A 27899-nucleotide genomic window follows, 5' to 3' on the forward strand; every position below is an offset into this window, starting at 1 on the left:
CTGCCGCTTGCGCGAAGAGCGTTGAATGGTCCTTTGCCGGCCGCTAGGATGCGACATCCGGGAAGGGGGAGGCGCTCTGACCCCGTCGCTCCCGGGGAACGAGGGAGTCCGTCGTGACCCTCGGGGAGGAAGGTGTGTAGCGAGGGACGCTGAGGCGGATGTGGGGGAGCGCCACGTCAGCCTTTCCTTCGCCTGAGAGGGGAGCCCTCGGAGGCTTCGGCTGGGCGACTGTTCTGAGGGGCATGGCCGGGAGGAATGCCAGCGCTCCACGCGCGGTGCACACTGAGGCGGTGTTCTTGAGCATGTGCAAAGCGCTTTCCATCACCGTTGTATAATTTCACCCGGTGGCCTTTCAGATTGAAAGGCGGTGGGCGGGCTTTGAAGGAAACTTAAGCCCCATCTGTGTCCCCGCCCCACAAAGAAAAACTCTTCAATGAACTTGGCCACCCTGTCTGCCTCTCCCAGCCTGCGCTTCCCATTTTGATAATTATGTCGAGGGTTCTCATGGACTGCCCATTATATACCTTCCTGGTTTGAGTATAGTTTCCCTGGGGCCGTTGGAAACCTGAAACAAACCCTTTCCCCACTTTAGTCCATAACACAATTTAATGAGTTGTGAAATCATCATTCTTTCGTTTCAGTCATGTTATAGATATCCCATCCCATAATGTAATAATGGGCTTGCAGTCTGGGCTAGGTTCCAGTCAGTATTTACCCGCCTGTCCTATTTGGGCTCTGTTTCTGTAGGTTAGTTTTGAAGTAATAAAAATTACTGGGCCTTACTAGAACTTCAGCAATTGCAAGCATAGTTGTGTTGTCTCTGGCTTTTTGGCAGGGTGGTGGTGGTTTTGCTGGGATTAGATTTTCAACCATAAATCTAACTTTCTTGAACATAAATTATTTTGGTATCTGAAAAAGTGTGTTTGCACACAAAAGTTTACACCTTGAATACAACTTTGTTGGTCTTAAGGGTGCCTCTGGTCTCAAGCTTTTTGTTATTTAGAAATCAGTGAGATTGAATTGATCTGAAAAACTGAGTTGCATGAGTGGAGCTGCTAAGTCTGAAAAGTAGCAGATATTTAAAGGGCATTAGGTAACTCCCCTATGAACATGACTTCCTTCTGTTTTTCCTCTGTGGAGAAGTTAGCTGTATTGACACCATGTATACTGCTATAGTATAGCTTTTATTCCATTCTATTAAATCCATCAACTTCCTTGATCTTTGTAAATATTTTCTTCTACCAGAACAATAAAATTATTAACAAAAACATGTTCACTCAGTAGAATGTGGTTTTTCAGATATGCCTCGCTTGGGCCTTTTCGTGCCTACAAGGCATAAAGATTTGGACCAAGTGGAAAGAAAATGTAGTAGTAGTAGTTCAGAAGAAGGCGGGGGAAATTTGAAACAAATATAACCTGTAGCTTCATCTTCTACAGTCTTTTTTAAGGTTATTATTGGCAGGGACCTGTTCAAGGAAACTCACAAAATAAAACAATACAATAAAATCATAAAAACAGCAATATTTTTAGTAATTATAAATAAGCCATTGGCATAAAAGCAGCATAAACAATATGTATCATACTAAAATCAGCTAGAAAAAGAACGTAAACGCATGTTTTAAAGCTGGGACCTCTTCAGTAAAAAGAGAACCTTTGTCCTGTTGCAATCCTAAGAATACTTTCCTGGGAGTAAACCATGTAGGGCATGTGCCAGGCAAGCTTCAAGGGGGAGGATGTTCTAAAGGCTTGTGAAATCAGATTGGGGTCCACATTGCTGCTATTATTACTAGAATATTAATTTCATGGTATCTGAAATTACTTCTTACTTGAGGGGGTTTTCTTTTAAATTAAAGCTATGTTCAGTAGCATCTTGATAATTGGAGCTGTCCTTTCTCTTCTCAGGTTTCTGGTGGATAAAGATGGACACTGGTTAGTTGCTTTCTCTCTGATTGCATCATGGCTTGTACAGTGTATCCCAGCACAAGTGAGTCCCCCTTTTTGGCAGAAAGACATGCTTGTCTTATACTGGCCCAAATCAATAAGATGAGATGTGGACAGCATTTCTGTGATGTGCAGCTCCAGGTTGGTGATAAAGAATTTAAGGTTCATCGACTTGTCCTGGCTGCAAGCAGCCCATACTTTGCTGCTTTGTTTGCTGGAGGGATGAAAGAGTCTTCAAAGGATGTTGTACAGATCCTGGGAGTGAATGCTGACATCTTTCAGATTCTCTTGGACTTCATTTATACAGGTAGACTTTCTAAAACATCTCTTGTGTTACACTTTGTATCGAAATGTCATACTAGTCCAAGTTTTCACATCTAGATGTTTTAGCCCACTTAAGACTTGCTGATTTGTACGTCAATACTCAGTATTTTACAGACAATCCCAACATGCCTTAGTATGTTTTCAGTGGCAAACAAATTATTTAAACATCTTCACTGGAATTAGAGACCAATTGTTCTTTCTGCACATCTATCTGTGTGTAAGGAGAATTGTTGGTGGTGTTAAGAATAAATACCTAGACATACAACTGAATGTTATTGCAGACTGTGATATCCTTAATGGAACAACCCTGCTTTATCATATTTCCCTGTTAAAATAACATAAGGAGCTAGTGTAGCTTTAGAGAATGTGGTATTCCTTCTCCTGTACAGTAGGTAGCAGACCTGTTTCTCACAAAAAGCAAATAAGATTAACCATGGTATACTGTGGAGTGCAAGTGGAGTCTTGCATGACTTTAGTCACTTTAGTGTAGAAAGCAAGGGTATTTGGGAGATGGGTTCTAGCCTAGGCTTTCTCTGTATGCCATTTCTTCCTATGGGCATGAAATTTTGTGTAAGAAAGAGGAAATGCCTTTGCCTTGTCTAGTCAGTCCATCATTTGAACAGTTGCTGATTCCCCTCTAAGATACTAATACCAAAGCAGTTATAGATTTTATGGAAAAATCATAAGCTACTGAGTTAATGAGATTTTATGTCATCTGCAATATGGTCTCCATTGTTTTGCATTCAGGCATAGTCAGCATTGGTGAGAGTAATGTCCAGGAGCTGATTGTGGCTGCAGACATGTTCCAGATCACTGAAGTGGTGGACCTTTGTTGTGAATTTCTGAAGGAACAGATTGACCCCACAAACTGCATTGGACTCTTCCAATTCTCTGAGCAAATTGCCTGTCATGATCTGATGGAGTTCACAGAGAATTACATCCATGCCCATTTCCTGGACATCCAGAATGGAGAGGAATTCCTGGCACTGACAAAAGACCAGCTTGTTAAGGTCCTACGAAGTGAGGAGTTAAGCATAGAAGATGAATACCAGGTTTTCATAGCGGCAATGCAATGGATCTTGAAGGATCTGGGGAGAAGAAAAAAACATGTGGTAGAAGTTCTGGATACAGTTAGATTTCCTTTGCTCCCTCCACAAAGACTCTTGAAATACATAGAAGGTAATTGAAAATAAGGGGTGTGAAATCTGAATGTTGTATATGTATAGTTTCAAATCATTATTTCACTGGGCTGGAGTGACTCTACATAGAATGGCAATGTCACTAGGGACACTGAGGCTCTATGGATTGAATTCAGTGAAGTGTAGCAGCTACAATATTGGGTTGCCCCTTCAGAGCAATCATGGCTTGTGCTAGCTCTTAGGCCTGCCAAATACTAGGCTGTGATAATGGTGTCCCTTACTTGAATAACACCTGGAAAGTTTGGGTGAGCTTTATTGGAGGTAACCTTGGACAACAGAATGGTAAGGCTGGGATTAGGGTTCTGTAAATGGGGAGTAAATGGTGTATGACTTTTAAATATTATTGTTGTTACTTACTTTGAAGTTGTGGGATGGGGAAGTTTAATTTAATTACTCAAAATTGCATAAAATTGCTTTTTAAAATAAAGTAGCTGTTACAGATTGTTCAGTTCATCTGCACTCCCCAGGGGTTCCTGATTTCAGCCTTCGAGTGGCTCTTCAAACTCTGTTAAAAGAATACTGTGAAGTGTCTAAGTCTCTAAAAGAGAGCAAAGTGAGCAGTTTCCTGCAGCCGTCCAAGGCGCGTCCTCGGAGGAAAGCCAGGAAGTATCTTTATGCTGTAGGTAAGGCTCCAGTCTCCTTGTTTAGCATTTTGAATTTTTCCAAAACCCAAGAAATTCTATTTATTTTGTTACTTTGTTGTTGTTGTTAGGTGCGAAGTCAGGTCCGACCCATCGCGACCCCATGGACAATGATCCTCCAGGCCTTCCTGTCCTCTACCATTCCCCGGAGTCCATTTAAGTTTGCACCTACTGCTTCAGTGACTCCATCCAGCCACCTCATTCTCTGTCGTCCCCTTCTTCTTTTGCCCTCGATCGCACCCAGCATTAGGCTCTTCTCCAGGGAGTCCTTCCTTCTCATGAGGTGGCCAAAGTATTTGAGTTTCATCTTCAGGATCTGGCCTTCTAAGGTGCAGTCAGGGCTGATCTCCTCTAGGACTGACCGATTTGTTCGCCTTGCAATCCAAGGGACTCGCAAGAGTCTTCTCCAGCACCAGCGTTGAAAAGCCTCAATTCTTTGACGCTCAGCCTTCCTTATAGTCCAACTTTCACAGCCTGCCTTTTTAAATGAAAATCAAAACAGTTTCAAAAATACAAAACCAGTGCAATCAGATCGCATAAGATATCCAACAAACAATGTTACAGGACTAAGTATACAAAATTAGAATACAATGCACACACAAATACACAAGACCAGTCTTAAGACATGACATACCACGAACAATGCAGAAAATGGATTTCTAAAGTAGAAGAATGCAATCAAAGTAAGATAATGTATACAATAAGCAGTGTGCCCTCATAAAAACACCCCTTTGAACTGTTCCATTTTACTACAGCCCTATTTTCTCCCTTCCTGAGCATTTCTGTCTGTAGTTTGCAGAATGCCAAAAGCGTTGGAGCCTTCACCATCTCCTAAAGCAGGCTATTTCACAAGGCACAACAGAGAAAGTTTGGATATAGGCTGATGCTCTTAACACATTTGCAGTGAGTCGCCTTCTAATGGCTCTGCTCAAAAGAGCGAAACTATTACATTGGATCAAAGCTAGAGAAGAGGTTCTTCAGATAAGTGGGTCCAAGGCTTTGTAGGTAATAACTAGTAGCTTGAGTTGAACCCAATAACTGATCAACAGGCCTGGTAATAGGTATAATACACATACTTTGCCAAGCTCCATATAATAACTAAGCTGTGGGATTCTGTTAAGACCATTAGAATCATAGAATCATAGAGTTGGAAGGGGCCATACAGGCCATCTAGTCCAACCCCCTGCTCAACGCAGGATTAGCCCTAAGCATCCTAAAGCATCCAAGAAAAGTGTGTATCCAACCTTTGCTTGAAGACTTCCAGTGAGGGGGAGCACACCACCTCCTTAGGCAGCCTATTCCACTGCTGAACTACTCTGACTGTGAAAAACTTTTTCCTGATATCTAGCCTATATTGTACTTGAAGTTTAAACCCATTACTGCGTGTCCTCTCCTCTGCAGCCAGCAGAAACAGCATCCTGCCCTCCTCCAAGTGACAACCTTTCAAATACTTAAAGAGGGCTATCATATCCCCTCTCAACCTCCTTTTCTTCAGGCTGAACATTCCCAAGTCCCTCAACCTATCTTCATAGGGCTTGGTCCCTTGGCCCCAGATCATCTTCGTCGCTCTTCTCTGTACCCTTTCAATTTTATCTACGTCCTTCTTGAAGTGAGGCCTCCAAAACTGCACACAGTACTCCAGGTGTGGTCTGACCAGTGCCGTATACAATGGGACTATGATATCTTGTGATTTTGATGTGATGCCTCTGTTGATACAGCCCAAAATGGCATTTGCCTTTTTTACCGCTGCATCACACTGCCTGCTCATGTTTAGTTTACAATCCACAAGTACCCCAAGGTCTCGTTCACACACAGTGCTACCTAGAACCGTATCCCCCATCCAGTAGGCATGCTTTTCATTTTTCTGACCCAGATGCAGAACTTTACACTTATCTTTATTAAATTGCATCTTGTTCTCATTTGCCCATTTTTCCATTGTGTTCAGATCTCGTTGAACTCTGTCTCTTATCTTCCGGAGTATTTGCCAGTCCTCCCAATTTGGTGTCATCTGCAAACTTGATGAGTAGTCCCTCCACCCCCTTATCTAGATCATTAATAAATATGTTAAAAAGTACCGGGCCGAGCACCGAGCCCTGAGGTACCCCGCTACTCACCTCTCTCCAGTCTGATGAAACACCATTGACAACAACTCTTTGAGTGCGGTTCTCTAACCAATTCTGTATCCACCTAACTATCTGAAAATCCAGATTGCAGTCCTTCAACTTATCCATCAGAACATCATGGGGAACCTTGTCAAAAGCTTTACTAAAATCCAAGTAAATGACATCAACTGAATTTCCCCGATCCAGCAAACTTGTTACTTGGTCAAAAAAAGAAACTAGGTTGGTCTGGCAGGACCTGTTGGAGACAAATCCATGCTGACTTCCTTGGATCACCAAATTGTCCTCCAGATGTTTGCAGATCGCTCCCTTTAATATTTGCTCCATTATCTTTCCCACAACAGAGGTCAGACTCACTGGTCTGTAGTTTCCTGGGTCATCCTTCCTCCCTTTTTTTGAAGATCGGAATAACGTTTGCTCTTTTCCAGTCCTCCGGGACATCTCCAGTCCTTAAAGAGGTTCCGAAGATGATGGACAAGGGCTGTGCAAGTTCTCTGGAAAGTTCTTTGAGTACTCTCGGGTGCATTTCATCTGGACCAGGGGATTTGAACTCATCCAGTGCAGCTAAATGCCTCTCGACAACCTCTCTATCCATGTTAACCTGCCACTCAGACACTATCCTTTGGCTACAGCCATCTCTAGATGTGCCTAAACACTTTGACCTGTGGGAAAAAACTGATGTAAAATAGGCACTAAGCCTTTCTGCTTTCTCTGCATCTTTCGTTAGAGTTTGTCCATCCGCACCCAACAGTGGGCCATTCAGATCACATCCCTTGATACCTTCTTCTGTCTCCAAATGCATGCTCAACAGTATCAAATCCAGTAAGCAACCAAGAGCTGCAGTGCATGCATACATTCAAATGAAGATCATCACGCTAAACTCACAAGAAAGGCTGAATAGAACTTTAAGGGGCTAATTAGTAGTTATACTATTTCTGTTTCTTGAATAGGTGGATATACTCGTCTGCAAGGAGGCCGTTGGAGTGATAGCAGAGCCCTTAGTTGTGTGGAGCGTTTTGACACTTTCAGTCAATACTGGACTACTGTGTCTTCCTTACACCAGGCACGCAGTGGGCTGGGAGTTGTTGTGGTAGGAGGAATGGTCTATGCTATCGGAGGTAAGAGTGAAAAATCCCTGGGGGGCAGGAATATATGATTCTTTAATGTGTGTTATTAGCCTTTTTATTAAACGTATGTGAGAGTGATATGCAGTATGTCATGTCTAAAACCAGAATCACAGAATCATGGATTTGGAAGGGACCATACAGGCCATCTAGTCCCAACCCCCTGCTCAACGCAGGATCAGCCCAAAGCATCCAAGAAAGGTGTGTATCCAACCTTTGCTTGAAGACTGCCAGTGAGGGGGAGCTCACCACCTCCTTAGGCAGCATATTCCACTGCTGCTCTGACTGTGAAATTTTTTTTCTTAATATCTAGCCTATATCGTTGTACTTGTAGTTTAAACCCATTACTGCATGTCCTTTCCTCTGCAGCCAACAGAAACAGCATCCTGCCCTCCTCCAAGTGGCAACCTTTCAAATACTTAAAGAGGACTATCATGTCCCCTCTCAACCTCCTTTTCTCCATGCTGAACATTTCGAAGTCCCTCAACCTATCTTCATAGGGCTTGGTCCCTTGGCCCCAGATCATCCTCATCGCTCTCCTCTGTACCCTTTCAATGTTATCGATGTCCTTCTTGAAGTGAGGCCTCCAGAACTGCACACAGTACTCCAGGTGTGGTCTGACCAGTGCCGTATACAATGGGACTTTGACATCTTGTGATTTTGATGTGATGCCCCTGTTGATACAGCCCAAAATGGCATTTGCCTTTTTTTACCGCTGCATCACACTGCCTGCTCATGTTTAGCTTACAATCCACAAGTACCCCAAGGTCTTAAAGATGCAGTGATGTCTAGAATTCAGCAGAGTGTCTGTGGGCAGTGGAGTTGCCTGGGCAAGGGAACACTGAGAGAGGAGACCCCATGAGCATGCAGGCATAAGTCAGTTATCTTGCAGAGAGATATATGTGTTTACTTGCAAAAAGTCATAGACAGGCATAGTTGAGCACTTTCCCAACACTACATCTGGTCATCCAGAATTTTTTATCAGAGCAGTGCCTTCTCAGCCTTTCTCAATGTCCTGTTCCTCATTATCTATTTTAGAAGATCTCCACTTCTGGAGGAGGGCTGTGCAATGTTTTGTTCATTTCATAGTGGTGGTAAGAAGCTTCCACTGCACATTGTCACCCTCCTGTAGCCTGTATATGCATACCGTCTCCTGCATGTGTGTATACACAGACATATACATTATTGCAACATTTGCCAAAAATTTGCCGTATGTTTAACCACACAAATGTTGGTGTTTCAAATTATTTTTGCATTCCCCAGTGATGTTGGTGCTAAAACTTGATTAATTGTTGACATTCAGTAATAATTTTCAGCAGGTTTTTTATGGTTTCCTTTCCTTTATCACTTGGTACAGGACCCCTCAAAAGTGTTTCTTTGGCAAATTACTTCCAAAAATGGACTTGCGCTTTATCTCAGCTGCCCTGACTAAGGATGTGGTAAAATGTCTGCCAGCAATCAAAACTACATTTAGTATGTAGTTAAAAAAATGCAGAGCACCTTAAGGGTTTTGTTTTTAGCTTGTTTTTCTAGTTTGTAATGCATTATAACAAAACACATTCATCTCTAGTAAGTCCTCTTGAGATATCACTTGTTGGACAAGAAGATTTACAGCAGTGGTCCCCAACCCCCGGTCCGGGGACCGGTACGGTCCATGAATCAGTCGGTACCGGGCCGCAGCTCCTCCTTGTCCTCCTCCCTGGCTGCTGCCTCGAGGACTGTCCTGCCACACTGCTGATGGCTCACCTTTGGTGTTCTCCGGTGGCTGCCATGGCTGGGGCTCTCCCTCGGCGTGGCACTGCGCAGCTGCTGCTGGCAGTGCCCCCCAGGGGCGGCAGGAAGTCAGGGGCACTGGCACGAAAGCAAGTGGAGCAGGGACTCAGCCGGCGGCAGCAACATCCCTCGGCAAAAGACTACCCCCCTGGGCCTCAGTAAAATTGTCAAGCATTGACCGGTCCCCGGTGATAAAAAGGTTGGGGACCACTGATTTACAGTACAAAAATTACTTGAAATTTCATTCATAAAGCAAATTATAATGATTGGATTAGAACTGCAGTTAAAAATTGCAACATGTGTATTTTCTGCTTGCAGACTTTGTGTTTATCTGTATTGTGAAATTCAGAAATGCTAGGCTGTCATTTCCTTATTATGTCCATATAGTCTAAATATTGTTTGAAGTTTGTACATAACCAATGGGGGGAAAAAACATTTTTTTAACAAAACTTCTTTTTGTGTACATGTTCTGGCCACTTTTATTGCCAGCGTGTTCTGAGTTCCATGACCATAAACGCACAACATTCAGTACCTGATCCATGTAGTCTTAGATAAAAATCAAAGGGCATCTAGTCCGACTCCAAAGGAAAGCCTGCTGTGCTCACCCAGCAGACCTGGCCTAGATAACCTTCTATCACAATGTGCCATAACCAGTGCAAGCAGGTGTTACAGGACAGATGTTGGAACACAGAAGATAGAAACATTGGATTCTGGGTACCCTTTTTGTTGTTGTTATGTGCGAAGTCGTGTCCGACCCATCGCGACCCCATGGACAATGATCCTCCAGGCCTTCCTGTCCTCTACCATTCCCCGGAGTCCATTCAAGTTTGCACCTACTGCTTCAGTGACTCCATCCATCCACCTCATTCTCTGTCGTCCCCTTCTTCTTTTGCCCTCGATCTCTCCCAGCATTAGGCTCTTCTCCAGGGAGTCCTTCCTTCTCATGAGGTGGCCAAAATATTTGAGTTTCATCTTCAGGATCTGGCCTTCTAAAGAGCAGTCAGGGCTGATCTCCTCTAGGACTGACTGGTTTGTTCGCCTTGCAGTCCAAGGGACTCGCAAGAGTCTTCTCCAGCACCAGAGTTCAAAAGCCTCAATTCTTTGACGCTCGGCCTTCCTTATGGTCCAACTTTCGCAGCCATACATTGCAACTGGGAAGACCATAGCCTTGACTAAACGCACTTTTGTTGGCAGGGTGATGTCTCTGCTTTTTAGGATGCTGTCTAGATTTGCCATAGCTTTCCTCCCCAGGAGCAAGCGTCTTTTAATTTCTTTGCTGCAGTCCCCATCTGCAGTGATCTTGGAGCCCAGGAAAATAAAATCTGTCACTATCTCCATTTCTTCCCCTTCTATTTGCCAGGAATTGAGAGGGCCGGATGCCATGATCTTTGTTTTCTTGATGTTGAGTTTCAAGCCAACTTTGGCACTCTCCTCCTTCACCCGCATCAACAGGCTCTTTAGTTCCTCTTCACTTTCTGCCATTAGAGTGGTATCATCTGCATATCTGAGGTTGTTGATATTTCTCCCTGCAATCTTGATCCCAATTTGTGACTCCTCTAATCCCGCATTTCTCATGATGTGCTCTGCATACAAGTTAAATAGGCAAGGCGACAGTATACAGCCTTGCCGAACTCCTTTCTCAATTTTGAACCAGTCAGTGATTCCATGTTCAGTTCTCACTGTTGCTTCTTGACCTGCATATAAATTTCTCAAGAGACAAATAAGATGCTCTGGTATTCCCATCTCTTTAAGAACTTGCCACAATTTGTTGTGCTCCACACAATCAAAGGCTTTAGCATAGTCAATGAAGCAGAAGTAGACGTTCTTCTGGTACTCCCTAGCTTTCTCCATGATCCAGCGTATGTTGGCAATTTGATCTCTAGTTCCTCTGCCTCTTCGAAATCCTGCCTGTACTTCTGGAAGTTCTCGGTCCACATATTGCTGGAGCCTAGCTTGTAGGATTTTGAGCATAACTTTGCTAGCATGAGAAATTAGTGCGATGGTGCGGTAGTTTGAACATTCTTTGGCATTGCCCTTCTTTGGGATTGGAATGTAAACTGACCTTTTCCAATCCTGTGGCCATTGTTGAGTTTTCCAAATTTGCTGGCATATTGAGTGTAGCACTTTTACTGCATCGTCCTTTAAGATTTTGAATAGTTCAACTGGAATGCTGTCACTACCACTAGCTTTATTGTTGCTCAGACTTCCTAAGGCCCATTTGACTTCACATTCCAGGATGTCTGGCTCCAGGTCAGTAACTACCCCATTGTGGTCATCAGGGATGTTAAGCTCGCTCTTGTATAGTTCTTCTGTATAATTTTGCCACCTTTGTTTGATCTCTTCTGCTTCTGTGAGGTCCCTACCATTTTGGTCCCTTATCATACCCATCTTTGCATGAAATGTTCTCTTCATATCTCCAATTTTCTTGAAAAGATCTCTGGTCCTCCCCATTCTATTGTTTTCTTCTATTTGTTTGCACTGTTCATTTAAGAAGGCATTCTTATCTCTTCTAGCTTTTCTCTGGAATTCTGCATTCAATTGGGTGTATCTTTCTCTTTCTCCCTTGCCTTTCACTTCCCTTCTCTCCTTAGCTATTTGTAAAGCTTCCTCAGACAGCCATTTTGATTTCTTACATTTCTTTTTCTTTGGGATGGTTTTAGTTGCTACCTCTTGTACAATGTTGCGAACCTCCGTCCATAGTTCTTCAGGCACTCTGTCTATCAGATCTAATTCCTTAAATCTATTTGTCACCTCCACTGTGTATTCGTCAGGGATATGATTTAGTTCATACCTGAGTGGCCTAGTGCTTTTCCCTACTTTCTTCAATTTAAGCCTAAATTTTGCAACAAGAAGCTCATGATCTGAACCACAATCAGCTCCTGGTCTTGTTTTTATTGACTGGATAGAACTTTTCCATCTTTGGCTGCAGAGCACATAGTCAATCTGATTTCTGTGTTGACCGTCTGGTGATGTCCATGTGTAGAGTCGTCTCTTGGGTTGCTGGAAAAGAGTGTTTGCTATGACCATTGTATTCTCTTGACAAAATTCTACCAGCCTGTGCCCTGCTTCATTTTGTACTCCAAGGCCAAACTTGCCTGTTATCCCGGTTATCTTTTGGCTTCCTACTTTAGCATTCCAATCCCCCATGATGATAAGCACATCATTTTTGGGCGTTGCTTCTATAAGGTGTTGTAGGGCTTCATAGAACTGATCAACTTCATCCTCTTCAGCAGCAGTGGTTGGGGCGTAGACCTGGATCACTGTGATGTTGAATGGTTTGCCTTGGATTCGAACTGAGATCATTCTGTCATTTTGGGGATTGTATCCCAAGACTGCTTTTCCTACTCTCTTATTGATTATGAATGCTACTCCATTTCTTCTGCGAGATTCTTGTCCACAGTAGTATACCTGATGGTCATCTGAATTAAATTCACCCATTCCTGTCCATTTTAGTTCACTGATTCCTAAAATGTCGATGTTCAGTCTTCTCATTTCTTGTTTAACCACGTCCAGCTTGCCTTGATTCATGGATCTGACGTTCCAGGTTCCTATGGAATAAAAATCTTTACAGCATCGGACTGTCTTTTCGCCACCAGTTACTTCCACAACTGAGCGTCCTTTCGGCTTTGGCCCAGCCGCTTCATTCATTCTGGCGCTACTCGTACTAGCCGTCTGCTCATCCCCAGTAGCATATTGGACACCTTCCGACCTGAGGGGCTCATCTTCCAGCGTCATATCGTTATGCCTATTGGAACTGTCCATAGAGTTTTCATGGCAAAGATACTGGAGTGGTTTGCCATTTCCTTCTCCAGTGGATCACCTTTTGTCAGAGCTCTCAGCTATGACCTGTCCGTCTTGGGTGGCCCTGCACGGCATAGCTCATAGCTTCACTGAACTACGCAAGCCCCCTTGCCACAACAAGGCAGCGATCCTTGAAGGGGGCTGGGTACCCTTAGCTTTCTCATTAAAAAAGAAAGAAAGAAAGAAAAAATTCGAACAAGTGTCCATCCCTTGTTATTGCAGGAATGAGTCAGCCGGGAAGTTGTAGGCTTCCTGCCATTTCCCATTACTCCCAGTACCATCATCCTGCCAAGGCATATGGCATATATTTACAAGATGGCATGATGCACATAATTTATATTTATTGGAGAACTTCTATTTCAGACATCACACATGTAGTTATGCTTTACTGTCCCCCTTAGTTTGTCTTTAATTGAAAATTATTGAAAGCTCATTGGAGGTTCAATTTCTTGGCATGGAGAGAATTTTTATCTGGCCTGACTAACAGAGTGGCAATTTTGTAACCCTTATTAAGTTTTTCGAGTAGATTAACATAAGCAGAGTGGTACCTTGTTTACCTCAGATGCTTCCTTTGTGTTTTTGTCTCCAAAGGTGAAAAAGATTCCATGATTTTTGATTGTACTGAACGCTATGACCCTATTACTAAGCAGTGGGCAACTGTAGCTTCCATGAATCATCCACGCTGTGGATTAGGAGTGTGTGCCTGTTATGGAGCCATTTATGCTTTTGGTAAGTCCTTGCACTGATCAGTAAAACTCAGAACAGTACTTCCATTGTTACTAATAGAAATAACACCAGCATATATTAAGTGGTGACTAATAATTAGCTTCTCTGGCAGAATATACTTTTTAACAGAGATCAGATACAGAAGTTTTTCTGAAGTAAAACCTCAGAGACATTCAGCCCAAAATACATGCTGATGTTAGCTGAAAGCAGAGTATTCCCTAACCTCCAACTTGCGTACTCATTACATGATTATTTAGGGAATTAAGGCTATGAAATGACATTGCTCTGCACATAAAACAGGATCTTTTGGGGAAATGGATAATCTATAAAGCTGGTGAGAATTTGTGAGCACTGCACCTTCCACTCCCTAAGAACTTTTAATCTTGAGCTTCTTGAGAATAATGCCTGTAGATAATAAAGGACTTGCCTGGAATATAACCTTGTAGGCTGGGCTGTGTAACTTTGTGCATTGTTGCCTACTAAGATGCTTTAAAAAAACCTGTGCTGTGTTAAATTTTCATGTTCTAATCTTTGTTTGCTTCCTTTGGTTTGCAGGTGGTTGGATTGGAGCTGAGATCGGCACCTCAATTGAACGTTTTGATCCTGATGAGAATAACTGGGAAGTGGTGGGCCACATGTCAGTGCCTCGTTACAACTTTGGGTGCTGTGAAATACAAGGTGAATAGGCTTGACCTTGAGCAATTGTCCCAGTGGTAGCATATCTATAAAGTCCAATTTCGAATTATTGGGGTTTTTTCATAATGCTTGAAATGTTGTGTTTTGGTAACAGTTTCCTACATTTCATGTTTATTTGGCTTTAGTGTTGTAACACTGGACTTGAACACAACTGAATGTTGTCTTTGCTTCATTTATTATTCATTTATTCATTTATCATAGAATAATAGAGTTGGAAGGAATCTCCTGGGTCATCTAGTCCAACCCCCTATACTATGCAGGACACTGAACAAAAATATAATAGACCCAGTGTTACAAACAAATTATTCATTCGCTTCTGACATGAACCCTTTCCACAGTTGGGTTACAGGATCCTGGCAAATCCATTCCTAGATACCTCAACAGCAAGTTACTTAGCATATATAGTTTCCTTCTAGCCATATACTTCTGCTTTCTATATATTCTGTGCCATTTAATTGTACCTACTCCCTATAGCAGAGAAATGCTTTAGAATACGGTGATGTCACCTCTTGGTAGATCACAAAACATGGATCAAGTGACTATTGTGCAGGATTTGCACTGCAGGCAAGAGGGAGAAGAAAACATAATTTAAAAGGTCACTGAAGCATATCTAAGCTGAACTTAAAAAAAAGAACAGTAAGTTTTCAAAATGGTGGGGAGGTGGAAGGAATTTGTTGCTCATTGCTGTTTGTTTACATATCTTATTTATTGCCTTTTTCACTGAGACTCAAGACGGATTGTGAAGTGAAGAGAGAAAAATGGAATCATACATCCTCAGATATCCAGTTAATAATGCTTTAGGACTAGGAATACAAATTCAAAGATAATGCAAGCAACCATGGCCTCAGACAGTATCCAGCAGAAGTTGTAAATCCCCTTTGTAGCCAATGTTCAGGTGGCATTTAATAGAAATTGTTTGGTTCCAGGTTTAATTTATGTTGTTGGAGGCATTGGCAATGAAGGAATAGAACTGTGTTCTGTGGAAGTTTATGATCCAATATCGAAGCGCTGGTCTGCACTCCCTGCAATGGGTACTAGAAGGGCATATCTGGGTGTGGCTGCTCTGAACGACTGTATTTATGCCATTGGAGGATGGAATGAGACACAAGATGCACTCCCAACAGTTGAGAAATACTCCTTTGAAGAGGTAGTGCTGAATTCCTACAAATTAGATTATAAACCTTTGCATATGTTCCACCACAAGTTGAACATGTTTGTAAACCTACCACCTTCCCAATCTAATTCATGTATTTCATGCCAAAGAAGTCTGGTAAGGCCCTAATCTTTTTCTCTTTATACTGCTATAGAATTTAAACTTGGTAACTGGTGAATGCTACTACCATGGTGGATTAAAATACAGTATTTGCTGGCGTATAAGACTACTTTTCCCCCCTGAAAAATATGCCTCCAAGTGGGGGGGGGGGTCGTCCTATATGCCTGGTGCACTTCAGTTGGGATAGACATAGCTGTCCATAGTGGCCCATAGTACTGTAACGTAATGTAACAAACTCTATATTTTGAGTGGAAATGTTGGGGGGTCGTTTTACACGCCCAGTCGTCTTATACTCCGGCAAATACGGTATATATCACAGATTCGCTAAAGGTTGAGACTATTATTATTATTTGCGGGCTGTTTCCCTGGTTCTTAGGGCTGCGTCCTACACTAGGTCCAGTCACAGGCCTTCTCATGAAAGTTTTTTCTGCTTTTCAGTGCCTAACAGTAGGAGTGTCTACAACTCTTGACATTTAGACATGTCTAGACCTCTTCAGTTAAATGGAGGTGGTGAGGAGTGACTTGAGCATTCTTGTGGCTGAACACATTAATATCAAACTATTTTTCTCCTTTATGTTGGTCCTGTGGCTTTTCTTAGGACAATTATGTGTGAGATGGCTGCTAGAAAGATATCAAGAGGTAGACAAATTATGGCGGGGGGGATATCTGGCCTACGGAAGCTTTTCCTTTGGCCCTCAGGTGTCAAGACAGTTGGCCTGCCAACTGCAGCATCAGCTAGTACACCAGTACTTTTCCAAAAGTGGTTCAACAGCTTGTTGGTTGAGGGCTGTTCCGAGCAGCAGAGTGGCAGAAAGGACCACATCCAAGTCGCTGATTGGGTTCGATATTTTAAAACTTAAAAAAAATGGTTTTAATGTTCAAGCAGACATATTTTGTTCTCCATCTTAAATCATTTACTGCGAAATAACTATTGGTTTTATATTGTAATCATGGATCTTTGTAAACCGCTGCGAAATATTTGAGAGCGGCGGTATGCAAATAAATACATACATAAATAAATAAATAAATAAATAAATAAATAAATAAATAATTACAAATGTAGATTAAGGCACCCTCACCCTCCCACATTTTACTCTTAAGACTGTAATGGCCAGTTTATAGAACACTTCTGATCAACCAATTTCATATTAAATATTGTTAGAATGCTTTTCAGAGCTCAAATGTATTGCATTGAGAATAATTTTTAAAATGTTACTTTTTTACCATCAGGAGAAATGGGTAGAAATGGCTTCAATGAAGGCTCCCAGAGCTGGCGTGTGCATTGCAGCTGTAAATGGTCTCCTGTATGCCACAGGAGGCAGGACTGCTAGCTATGATTCGGCTGCCCCGGTAACTTCAGATTCTGTTGAGGTTTATAATCCTCATATGGATGCTTGGACTGAAATTGCTAACATGATCACCAGTCGCTGTGAGGGAGGTGTGGCAGTGCTTTGAAGAAGACAGTCATAAAAAATCAACAGAGATTGGGGAGTCAACATTTAAGTGTTCGGGCACCAAGAAAGAGGGATCTGTCTGGAGATGAAGGAGAAACTTCCATTGTGCTCACTCCAGTGACTTCAGCCCCTTCTGGAGACTTAAACTTTCTCTATCGAGAAAGCTCAGATTATTTGTGGCCAGGCTTCTGCCTTCTGTTGCATCCTATTCACTTGAAAAATCATTCTTGGGGAATTTTCTGTTTCTTAGTTTTAAAATTCAAGCTTTAAAATTTAGGTTTTAAATTTTGGCTTGCCTTTAGCAGAACCAAAGAGAAAGGTAACTTCCCTGTCACAGCACTTCTTATTCACCCATCAAGATTCAGCTTTTAATATCAAAATACAGTAACTGCCTTTCATGTTGGAATCAAAAATTTACAGCCATCTTTTTGTTCCTAGTTTTCAAATGTAAAGGTTTGTTTTGCCGTTTTCCTTTGATTACTATAAAATTATTCTGCCTGTCTTCCTTCATCTTTACTGACTGGGCCCGCTTGAATTTTCAAAGGATCTGTCTCAGCCTACATACACACTGAAGCTGAAGGATTATCTTGAAATTATAATTTGGTGTATACAGAATGTTAAATAATATCACTAATTTGTTTGGGTAATGAATATTAGAAGTGGGGAAAAGAGAAGGTGCAGTATATAGAGTGATGTTTCGATTTACAGAGGATGGGTTTAAGCTATTACACTCAAGGCCTTTACCCCTTCTGCATGCTGGTCCACGTAACTGGGATGAGTCTGCATGCCACAGATTACTTGCTTTACATAAACATGTTAGCATGAAGCATACATGTTAGCATGAAGCAACAGGTAGCTAAATCTGTTGGCAGATTCACCCGGAAGTAGAATGGCCCCCTTCTAAGGCCATTGCCCCACTGAGTTTAGGAGTGCATCACTACTTCAAATGGCACTGGAAGTGGCTTAGGTGTGTGTGTCTCATATCTTAATCCAGCATTTCTGAGTAAGTTTTTAATGTCCTGTTGTCATCCCCAGCTTTTAAACTACTCAATATTTTTACACTCCACAAACTTTTGAAGACTATACCCCCTCCCCCATCCCTATTTTAGCCCTCTTCCTTTGTCCTAGGGCCAGCAGATTTCCCTGGCACTTGGTTTCAGGCTATAAGAGCTGTGGACCCTGCCAGAGCTGCTTCAGTTTTGCAGTGCCTGTAAGATGGAGCTCTTCTGCCAGGTGTTTGGCTGAGGATGTGGAAGATCTGGCCCATCCTCTGGAAAGCACTTGACATCTGGTGCCCTGTCTATCATATCTGCGACATCTGGGGCAGAAATGTGGGGGGCGAGGGGAGGGTTTTTGTAGTGATGTACTGGTTTTTATTGTTTTAACCGATGTTGTAAGCCACCACAGGCTAGCAGGTCTAGGAGTGGAGGCATAAAAGTTTAATAATAAATATAAATAAAATAAATAAGTATATCTTGGTTTTTTTAAAAAGGGTAAGTACAGTATCAGTGTGTGGGCTGAACTGCTGAGAGAGTGAGATACTTGGGAGTATTGTATCGATCCATTTATAAGGGACGTGTTACCATAGGCCCAGCAGAATGGAAAACCTCCATTGTAGTACATGTGCTGTCTAGACCAGAAGTATTACTTGAGGTCTGAATGCTGAGTGTAATTCCACCCACCACTGGTAAATGTCATTATGGGATTGTACAAAGCATGCAATAGTGCACTGGGATTCCAATATGGTACATCAAATTTCAGTATAATAAACAGACTTTCAGGGAGTCTTCAAGCTTCAGTTGATTCTGCAATATTTGCAATTCTAAATAACTTGCAACATGTTTCACTGCATTGCTTTTATAAAGGCAGATAGATTTCAACTTGTTTTCAACTGGCAACTTCAATTTATAAGAACAAAACAGAGAATAAAACTATTATAACAAATTCTATAAGCAGCTACTCCTAGCTTAAGGCGTTCCAGAAAGAGAAATTGTGAAGAGTAGCTTATGATAGCAGTAATAGAACCTGAATTTTTAACTTTTCAAGAGCAGAATGCCCTGTTAAAGATTTAAGGAGTGGTTTTCAACCATTGAGAACATTTTTAATATACTACAGTAGATTTTTTATGATTATGACTTACAATATACTGGCTACTTTCAGTGGCACCTCATGGCAGGTAATATTAAGGATTGGGTGAATTTGTGTTCAAATACCCCCATTTCCAATGAAAGACTGTTAGATTATGCTACACATGTTTGGCTCTTCTCCCAAGAACATCTTGGAAATAAAATTAAAATATAAGACTATGATCCTGTATGTGTTTATATTTGAACTAGCAAGGAAGCCCATTGCAAGCTAGAATGCAATGGGCGCTAGGACCCAGGGGACATTGGGAGGTACAGATCTCTCTGTGAGTCTCTCTCTTCCTCTCCCCACGTGTCTCCATGCGCCTCGCAGCAGGAGGCATAGCAGGTAATCAGTCTGGTTTGTAGGAGGGAAAAAGGGCTGGTGTGCAGTTTGGGGCAGCTCTCATTGTCTCTCCCTCCTTCCGTCGCAGCAGGGGCGGCGCTCTCTGTGTCTCTGTCAGCAGCTTGGGGCAGCTCTCTCTGTGTCTCTCTCTCTCTGCCTCCCTCGCAGCAGGAGTGATAGGAGGGAATGAGGGTTTGTGTTCGGTCTGGCAGGGCTCTGTGTGTCTGTCTCTGGCGTGTCTGAGAGGAATGTGGCTAGCATCCAGGGAGGGAGGGCTGGAGCTGTAGGGGCAGGGCCAACCAGGGTGCAGCCAGCATTGCTGGCTGCACCCTGATTGGCCCTATTCCAACTCAGGCAGCCGGACACGTTCCACCCCCCCAGGCTGTTTCACAAATATATAGAGGAACCATGGATAAGGATAAGCCCTCCCCAACTTAGCAGAGTCTCTCTATGAACATGCATATGAGTAAGCTTTAAGCTGCATTCATTACCCACTTGACATTGATAGGAATTCCTGTGAAGTGCAGTTATTCTTTCCACATTAGTGGAAATCAGTGAGGTTTACTCCAGCCTATGAACTTTGGGCTTACAAATGAAGTACGGCAGTTTATGCAGTCAATTTACCAGGATTTTAAATGATAAAGAATACAAAATTCTTATTCATTCATATGTGTAGAAAAAGAAGCAAGTATACAACTTGTAGCTTTAAAAAAATGGAACAAGTGACAATTGAATAGTTTGAAGAATGTACACTCTAATGAACACAACTAATTAGCACAATGCCCCTTACATATTAATACAACTCAAGACACAAGCAGTATTCATCAAATGGAGTATTTACTGGCTTTTTCACTGTTCACTAGAGCAGCATTTCACATTATGAGCAAGTGGGCCAAAAAATCTGTAGCAAATCATACTTCTGGGATAACATGCAGAGCTACTTGTGTATTTTTTCAAACACAATATGGCTTAATTAAAGCCATACCAGAAGTGTTCTCATCTCTGTGAACAAATGACACATCTATATTTTACATCCTGTAGCTCCACTGTGATGCCAAAGTTCCTTTGGAGCCATCAGTACCTGTTCTCCCAACTCAGTTTTCTAGTCCTTGAGGTACAGCTCGCAAACACAGAATTCAACCACCTTTTCTTCCTTTGTCATAGATTTTTTTTATAGGAGTACCAGTATGTTCTTATACAGCCCTGTAAAAATCCTTTAGGAAAGAAACGTCTGTTAGGATACGGCATTTTCTGTTGGCTGATTTTCAGTCTTCCACTTTATTTGAGGCAGGAGCTAAATGCTTCTCTGGATAAATGCTTACAATATATAATGTAGCGACCAGAGAACCTACAGCCACTATTGTTACAATTGCCCTCAAAGCTTTAAACCAACTGGGATAAGTGGGGAGGAGGGAAAGATCATAATGCAAGGCTATCCCTAGGCCGATAATAACAGTGGTTCCGGCTTCCATTAAGCCATCTTTTAAAAGCAAAGCAAGCCAGGCCAGTATTGGAGGAACAATGCTGTTTGATAAATTAAGCCAATCGGGCTTGGCAGGGCTGCCTTCTGGAAGAGCGAATCCCCACCTAATCCCACCGAAAAAGGACACAACAGAAGCACCGTATGCAATCTGAGCAAATGCCAACTCTGGGTAGGAAGTCTCCTGGATAGCCATGACCAATGGCACTGAAACAAATGGAATTAATCCAGCAACACTCAAGTACAGGGCAGGCTTTGGAGAGTCCTTGAGTGATCCCATGTCGTATCGCAACAAGCCCAGCTCTCGGAGTGCAGGTTCCGGAGGCTTCTTTTTCTTCCAATTGCAGCAAGAGGAATGGAAGCACTGGACTCTATTTAAGCCAGCAGATATATGCAGCTGGGATTTTGACATGCCAGGAAGACTGCACTGTAGAGGGGCAAAGGAGCAGGCAGCTCTACTCCTGGGTTGCAGTAATATTTGGAGACATACCATCTGCAATTAAAATGGCAAAACAGTAGTTGATATTAGTCAAAGCTGTACAGATGGATGTGAGATAGTTTAGGAGGGGTAGGCAACCTTCTATAGTCAGAGTCAAACTACACCAAAATTCAGACCTGGAGATTAATAAAGAGCTTATATAAGAAAGTCCATCTCATAGCAACCTATACGTCTTCACTGATAGACAAGTTTATTAAAGCTTCTGCCACTAAATCTAGGGTTGGGCAAGAACTAGCTCATGAATCAAAAATTGGCATGACCTTGGGGTACTTCAGTTAGGCTGTTCAAGACCAGGTGAAATGGAGAACCAAAACTGACCAGTGAAATGGCAGGTCCACTTGTCAGTTGTTTTTGCTCTTCAAAGTGGAAGGAAGCAAAATGGATGGTGATTCCCCCCTTCCTCCTGGCTTGCTGTGGCCAGGAGAAAGGGGGAAACGAATTTGCTGTACTGGAAATACAACCCTAGGGGAAAAAAACAATTTATATACAATCATGAACAATGCTTGGAATATAATTTTCATTTGCTCATAAATAATGCCCCTTTCAGTATTAGAGAGTTACAAGGTGAACTGCTATAGAAAATAGTCAGTCCAAATGTTTTAGCTGTAATCCTTGCAATATCTGGTAATGAGCACAAGTCTTCCTCGAGACTCATAATTTCCACTGTTCAGCATTCAGGCAACCCCAGAATAGTTTGAAGGAATACTATGGTTTCTAAGAATGGATCAGATACACATCTGCTTCATCTGTAATACCAAGTGCTCCAAGGCCATTCATTATGGTCTAGCCACAGTGATCCATGCTCTGGTCACATTCACATTAGATTATGGTAATGCATTTTATGTGGAATTGTCTTTAAAAATGGTTTGAAAACTTCCATTTGTTCCAAAATGTGGTGGTTAGTTACAGGAATTGTATCACCTCTGTGCTGAAAGATCTGCACTGCTTATCCATCTGTTTTCTGGGCACAATTAAGAGTTGTTGTTGTTAGGTGCGAAGTCATGTCCAACCCATTGCGACCCCATGGACAATGATCCTCCAGGCCTTCCTTTTGTTGGCAGGGTGATGTCTCTGCTTTTTAAGATGCTGTCTAGATTTGCCATAGCTTTCCTCCCCAGGAGCAAGCATCTTTTAATTTCTTTGCTGCAGTTCCTTTTCACTTTCTGCCATTAGAGTGGTATCATCTGCATATCTGAGGTTGTTGATATTTCTCCCTGCAATCTTGATCCCAATTTGTGACTCCTCTAATCCTGCCTTTTTCATGATGTGCTCCGCACACAAGTTAAATAGGCAAGGCGACAGTATACAGCCTTGCCGAACTCCTTTCTCAATTTTGAACCAATCAGTGATTCCATGTTCAGTTCTCACTGTTGCTTCTTGACTTGCATATAAGTTTCTCAAGAGACAAATAAGATGCTCTAGTATTCCCATCTCTTTAAGTACTTGCCACAATTTGTTGTGCTCCACACAATCAAAGGCTTTAGCATAGTCAATGAAGCAGGAGTAGATGTCCTTCTGGAACTCCCTAGCTTTCTCCATGATCCAGCGTATGTTGGCAATTTGATCTCTAGTTTCTCTGCCTCTTTGAAATCCTGCCTGTACTTCTGGAAGTTCTCGGTCCACATATTGCTGGAGCCTAGCTTGTAGTAAAATTAAGAGTAATGGTTCTTAACTCCAAGACTTGGGGCCAGGGTACCTGAAGCACCATCTTCTCTCATGCTATCCAACCTGTCAGCTAAGATCTGCCTCTCAAGTCATGCTGTCTGTGCCCCAACTTACAGGGGAGATGTGGGTGGAAACTAGAGATGGAATTATCTGTGGTAGCACCTTGCCTTTGGAATGCCTCTTTCCTTGAGGCTCATCTGGCTCTTTATGTTTTAACAATTTATTATATACTATTATGTTTTTTAATTAAGTCGCTTCAAGCAGGGCTCCAAAGAGGTGTCATAAAAATATTCTATATAAATAAATAAATCAGAGAGCTACATTTGGTTCTGTAACAGTTATCCATATAGAAGACAATACAGGTTTTTCAGACCTAACCAGTGATGAATGGCAAGTGAAAATTCGAGCTGCTGTAATGTAGTTGGTTCCAATTATGCGGGAGGGAAAGATTTTCAAGACGTGGACAGAATTTCATAGATTCTGTGATATTAAGACAGCTGTTAATTGAATGCTGGCAGAGACATGGGAACGCCATGTGATGCCAGAGATCTTCAGTGGGAGCAGCACTCACATGGCACTGCACACATTAAACCAGCGGTCCCCAACCTTTTTATGATTGAGAACCGCCTCCGGTTGTGGGTAAGAGCTGGCGGCCTGAGCGCCGCACATGCGCGTTAGCGTGCCCTGGTGGTGAAAACGTGCATGTGCGGGAGCTTCTGCGCATGCGTGTTTTCACCACCAGGGGTGCTAACGAGCATGCACGGCAGCTCCGCAAATGCGCGTTTGTGTCCGCTGGCATGCCGGCGGCCGCACCTGCCTCTTCCCCCCCCCCCCTTCTTGCAGCAAGAAGCTAGCCAGGTCGCGAGTGAAGGCAGGCGTGGCCACCGGCGGCCCGTTACTGAGGCCTTTGCGGCCTGGTACTGGGCCGCAGATCGGGGGTTGACGACCCCCACATTATACCACTGGCAATCAAAAAGCCATCCACTGATCTTCCTCAGATTATCTGCAATGAAAAACTGAGCCCTGAACAGAACCAATTTCCCAGGAAAATATCTCAAAGACATTAGTCTAGCAAAGTCTTTAAAAGCAATGAGTCGAATTCTTTTTAATGGATGTCTTTTTTGCTGGAGTCTTTTCCATTAGGAATTTTAAATCGTGCTTTAGATGCCCTTATTGGCTGGTTTTATGCTCAATGTATTATTTGTTTGTTTGTTTGTTTGTTTATTTATTTATATTTAGACTAATAAGACTCGCGGCGGTTTACAATAAAAGAATAAAACAGCCCAACCCAGAAAAACTCCCAACACATTAAAAAATGGCTATTCATTGGAGTTCTTCCCTCCCCTGTCCAGCTGCAATCAGGAACTCTTTCCTTAGGAGCGAGGCTCCTGATCTCATCAGTTTTAGGGGATCCGCTGATGGTAACTCCAGGACCTCAGCCCGGCCTCATATGCCTGGCGGAAGAGCTCCGTCTTGCAGGCCCTGCGGAAAGCTGATAACTCTGGCAGGGCCCTTAGCTCTTCCAGGAGCTTGTTCCACCAGGCGGGGCCAAGCAAATGTCCCGGGGCCCTAGGATGACCAACAGATTCATATCTGCAGAGCGGAGTGCCCTGCGGGGGGGGGGGGGTATAGGCAGACAAGCCATCCCACAGATGCACAGGGCCCAAGCCAGGTATAGCTTTAAAGGTTAAAACCAATACCTTAAACCAGTGGTCCCCAACCTGCGGGCCGAGGCCCGGTGCCGGGCCGAGAAGGCCATGGCGCCGGGCTGCGGCTCCCTCTCCCCGCCCCCCCCACAGTAAAAAACTTCCCAGGCCACAAGCTTGCGGTCCGGGAAGCTTCTTACTGCGGGAGTGCGGGGAGAGGGAATCAGGGCCGGGCTGCGCATCGCGCAGCCCGCAGGCACAGCCCTATGCGCGGGTGCGGCCCGCAGGCGCGGCCCACTGTGCAGGCGTGGTCTGCGTGGGCGCGGCCCGCGGGCACAGCCCGCTGTGTGGGCGTGGCCCGATGCCCTGCCGGTCCCCAGCCTCAGAAAGGTTGGGGACCACTGCCTTAAACTACAAATCATAGTAAGATTCAACACCCAGTATTAACCCATCATTACCCAGGAACTTAAATATAGTGAACATTTGTGTCCTAAAGCTCTAATTTGTGTTCTAATAGGCTCTAATATGATTTAATGTCAAAAAGCAAGAAAGCCAAGTCTAAAAAAAAAAAAAGGGGGGGGGAGTCACCGTCAGTTCAGATATCAGTCTACTGTAAATGTCTCCGAAATCTTTTCATTGATCATGAGTTCCCTGGGCAATATTGTGGCTCAGCTGGTCCTACAGAGGTCTCCATCCATCAATGAAAAATGTTGGGAGAGGGGAATGAGGCAGTAATGATTTCATTCATCACTCTAGTTGACAATTTTAACCTATTAGTTTTTGCCAGATTGCAGAAAATTATCATAAACAATACACTGACCTATGCCAGCCTCATTTGGCATTAAGCAACATATATGATTGAACCGAAAAACTACCAAATTAAAATTTTCATTTCCCATCATTTGTGTACCAATTGCTAAAATAAAGACGGAATACAATGTTTCAAATTATAACTGTATTTTGCTGTTCTCCAGTACATTACACAATGGGGATAAAGAAAGATTTAATTCTCTACAATGAAGAAATTGTGCATTTGATTTACATTCCAGTTCTGTTGTTTGGGCTAAAGGGGGAAGGGCTGGATAAAAATGTAGCATATAGCTAGAGCTCCTGCAGTGGATGAGAAACCTAACCCTGTGCGTGAGAGAGTGAGGAGAAGAGAGAGAAGGCTGGGATGTGTGGGAGATGGCAGCTTTTGCTTTGTCAGTTTCTATACTTCCTGTATAGAAACAAAAGGTATTCTTCACACAAACTTAGAAGAACTTTACCTTGGAAGGAACTTGAAAACATCGTTGGAGAAAGTGAAGCATTTTCAGAGATGCTGAAACATAGGGAAAAGGTTAAATTAATATGCATTTATAGATTACTATCTCCTAACATAAGAAACATAGATTAGATTAAAATCCACTATGCAGATGCAATCTTCCTTCAGCTCAAGCAGGGCAAGGTGGGGAAGGCTTGAAAATATGCCAGTCAAGATTGGGCATTTGGCTGCTTCTGTTGGAGTTATTGATAAGATAGAGGAGCTGTGGATTATAGTTTAGATCTTTTGCCACTTTGCCCTTTAAAGAAAGTTTTTTTAAAAAGCATTCCAAACAAATCCTCCAAAACAAAGACAGTGCTTGACTAAAATAAAGTTAACATGATGACTAACCCAGCAAAAGATCCCACAGACACCCCCTCGAAGACCTAAACCCAAACTGTCCTCCTTACTGCTTCATGTTAGAAGTTATTGTTATAATGTGAACTGTTATAATTCCGTTGTTCAATTTTGAAACCCACTGTTATGGTTGTTGTTATAATTTTTATGATGTATTATATATCCTCTACGTTTTGTATAAACCACCCTGAACCTTATGGGAGGGTGGCATAGAAATGAAGTGTAATCAATCAATCAGTACTGCCCTCAAAATTGCAATGGTGTTTTAGATAATTTAATAAATGGATCATGCTTATTTTAAAATTCTTCAGAAATATGTGTTCCAGCTTTCATAAAGCAAAAGGTTGCGTATCTTTGCTATGTAGACTGCTCATCCGGTTGGTATGTTATATAGACAGGGACAGCTAAATACATATATTTTTAGAGGGCACCCCTAACTGTACAGGATCTAACTCCTAGGTGTAAACTGCACAGAGCTTTTACTCCAATCCCAGGTCGATTCAGTCCCTGCCCTCTACACAGAATGTGATTTCCGTTTGGATTTTGGGCCATTTAAATTTTCCTTCTGCAACAAGAAGGATTGATCCGGAGTGACCCAACCTTTATTGTGCGATATCTCGAGTGCTTTTAACCCTGAATATTGAAAGGCTGTTCTGAATCTGGGCTCTCCTCTGTGGTTGAGGGCCCATGATTGGCCACAGGTGGTCAGGTGACAAACTTGCCTTAAAGGAGAAGCCCCTAATTTCTCTCAACTTCTGTCCATCTTGGATTTTTTTTCTGCCTTCTTCAATCCCCCTTCAAGAAAAGAAAGGATTTTTTCCTCCCTCCTCTGACTTATTTGATCCTCTCCCCCCCTCAAGAAAATGATATAGATTATATAGATTTGTGGAACACAATTGAGAACACAAATACAGATTTGTGGAACACACTAGACACAGTCTGTCTATAGTTTATTTTTAGGTCAGGCAGAATGTATCTTGAGTTCATTGTGGCACTATGTGTATAGTTATTTCTTTGTCTCTCAAAACCTTGAGTTTGTCAAAAGCAGATAGCTCCTGAATGTAGCATCCCTCCATATAAAGGAATGTATTATTTGAAACAAAGAGCGAGAAAATTGTAATAAGATATATAGCCATCCGTGATAGGTCAGATTGTACGCCCTTCGTCGTTGACCAGATTGGTCAAAGGGACAGTGAGGGACTGAGCGTCAGGATACCTCATGATGACGTATCAAGGTCTTAAAAATGAGCTGCACTGATGCAGACTTCAGAGAATGCACCAATTAGCTTTCTCTCCATGCTTGCAAACATGTATCCTAAATAAATCCTCTTGCTGCTTAGCTGTCTTTGTTGTGGTCTTGTAAATTTTACACTGTATGATCCATAACAAAAACAAAGAAAGTCTCCAT

General features: G+C 42.6%; 2 protein-coding genes across 3 annotated transcripts in view; one reads left to right on the forward strand and one right to left on the reverse strand.

The window, feature by feature from the left end:
• On the forward strand, window positions 1-27830 carry IPP (intracisternal A particle-promoted polypeptide). 2 transcript variants are annotated; one of them, XM_077333916.1, is made up of 9 exons: window positions 1-132; window positions 1903-2248; window positions 3013-3444; window positions 3932-4087; window positions 7176-7343; window positions 13515-13652; window positions 14205-14327; window positions 15272-15492; window positions 16849-27830. In XM_077333916.1, exons 2-9 carry the CDS (start codon window positions 1957-1959, stop codon window positions 17071-17073), a joined length of 1755 nt encoding a protein of 584 aa, XP_077190031.1. In that variant the 5' UTR covers window positions 1-132; window positions 1903-1956; the 3' UTR covers window positions 17074-27830. The 2 variants fall into 2 exon arrangements, with proteins under 2 accessions (XP_077190031.1, XP_077190032.1); XM_077333917.1 differs by lacking the exon at window positions 15272-15492.
• The window catches only part of TMEM69 (transmembrane protein 69), a 13974-nt gene continuing 576 nt past the window's right edge, over window positions 14502-27899 (reverse strand). The window contains exons 2-3 of the mRNA XM_077333925.1: window positions 26100-26152; window positions 14502-21514 (exon numbers count right to left, since the gene is read on the reverse strand). Of these exons, the coding sequence (XP_077190040.1) occupies window positions 20807-21514; window positions 26100-26141 (750 nt within the window). The 5' untranslated portion in view covers window positions 26142-26152 and the 3' untranslated portion in view covers window positions 14502-20806. The remainder of the gene's footprint in view (window positions 21515-26099; window positions 26153-27899) is intronic.

The sequence above is a fragment of the Paroedura picta genome, chromosome 4, assembly GCF_049243985.1.
Source record: "Paroedura picta isolate Pp20150507F chromosome 4, Ppicta_v3.0, whole genome shotgun sequence".
NCBI lineage: Eukaryota > Metazoa > Chordata > Lepidosauria > Squamata > Gekkonidae > Paroedura > Paroedura picta.

Coding starts and splice junctions, on each gene's coding strand:
- IPP (XM_077333916.1), top strand. CDS start 1,957: ATGGCTTGTACAGTGTATCCCAGCACAAGTGAGTCCCCCTTTTTGGCA. Junction 4,088..7,175: donor GAAGTATCTTTATGCTGTAG/GTAAGGCTCCAG, acceptor TTTCTTGAATAG/GTGGATATACTCGTCTGCAA. Junction 7,344..13,514: donor AATGGTCTATGCTATCGGAG/GTAAGAGTGAAA, acceptor TTGTCTCCAAAG/GTGAAAAAGATTCCATGATT.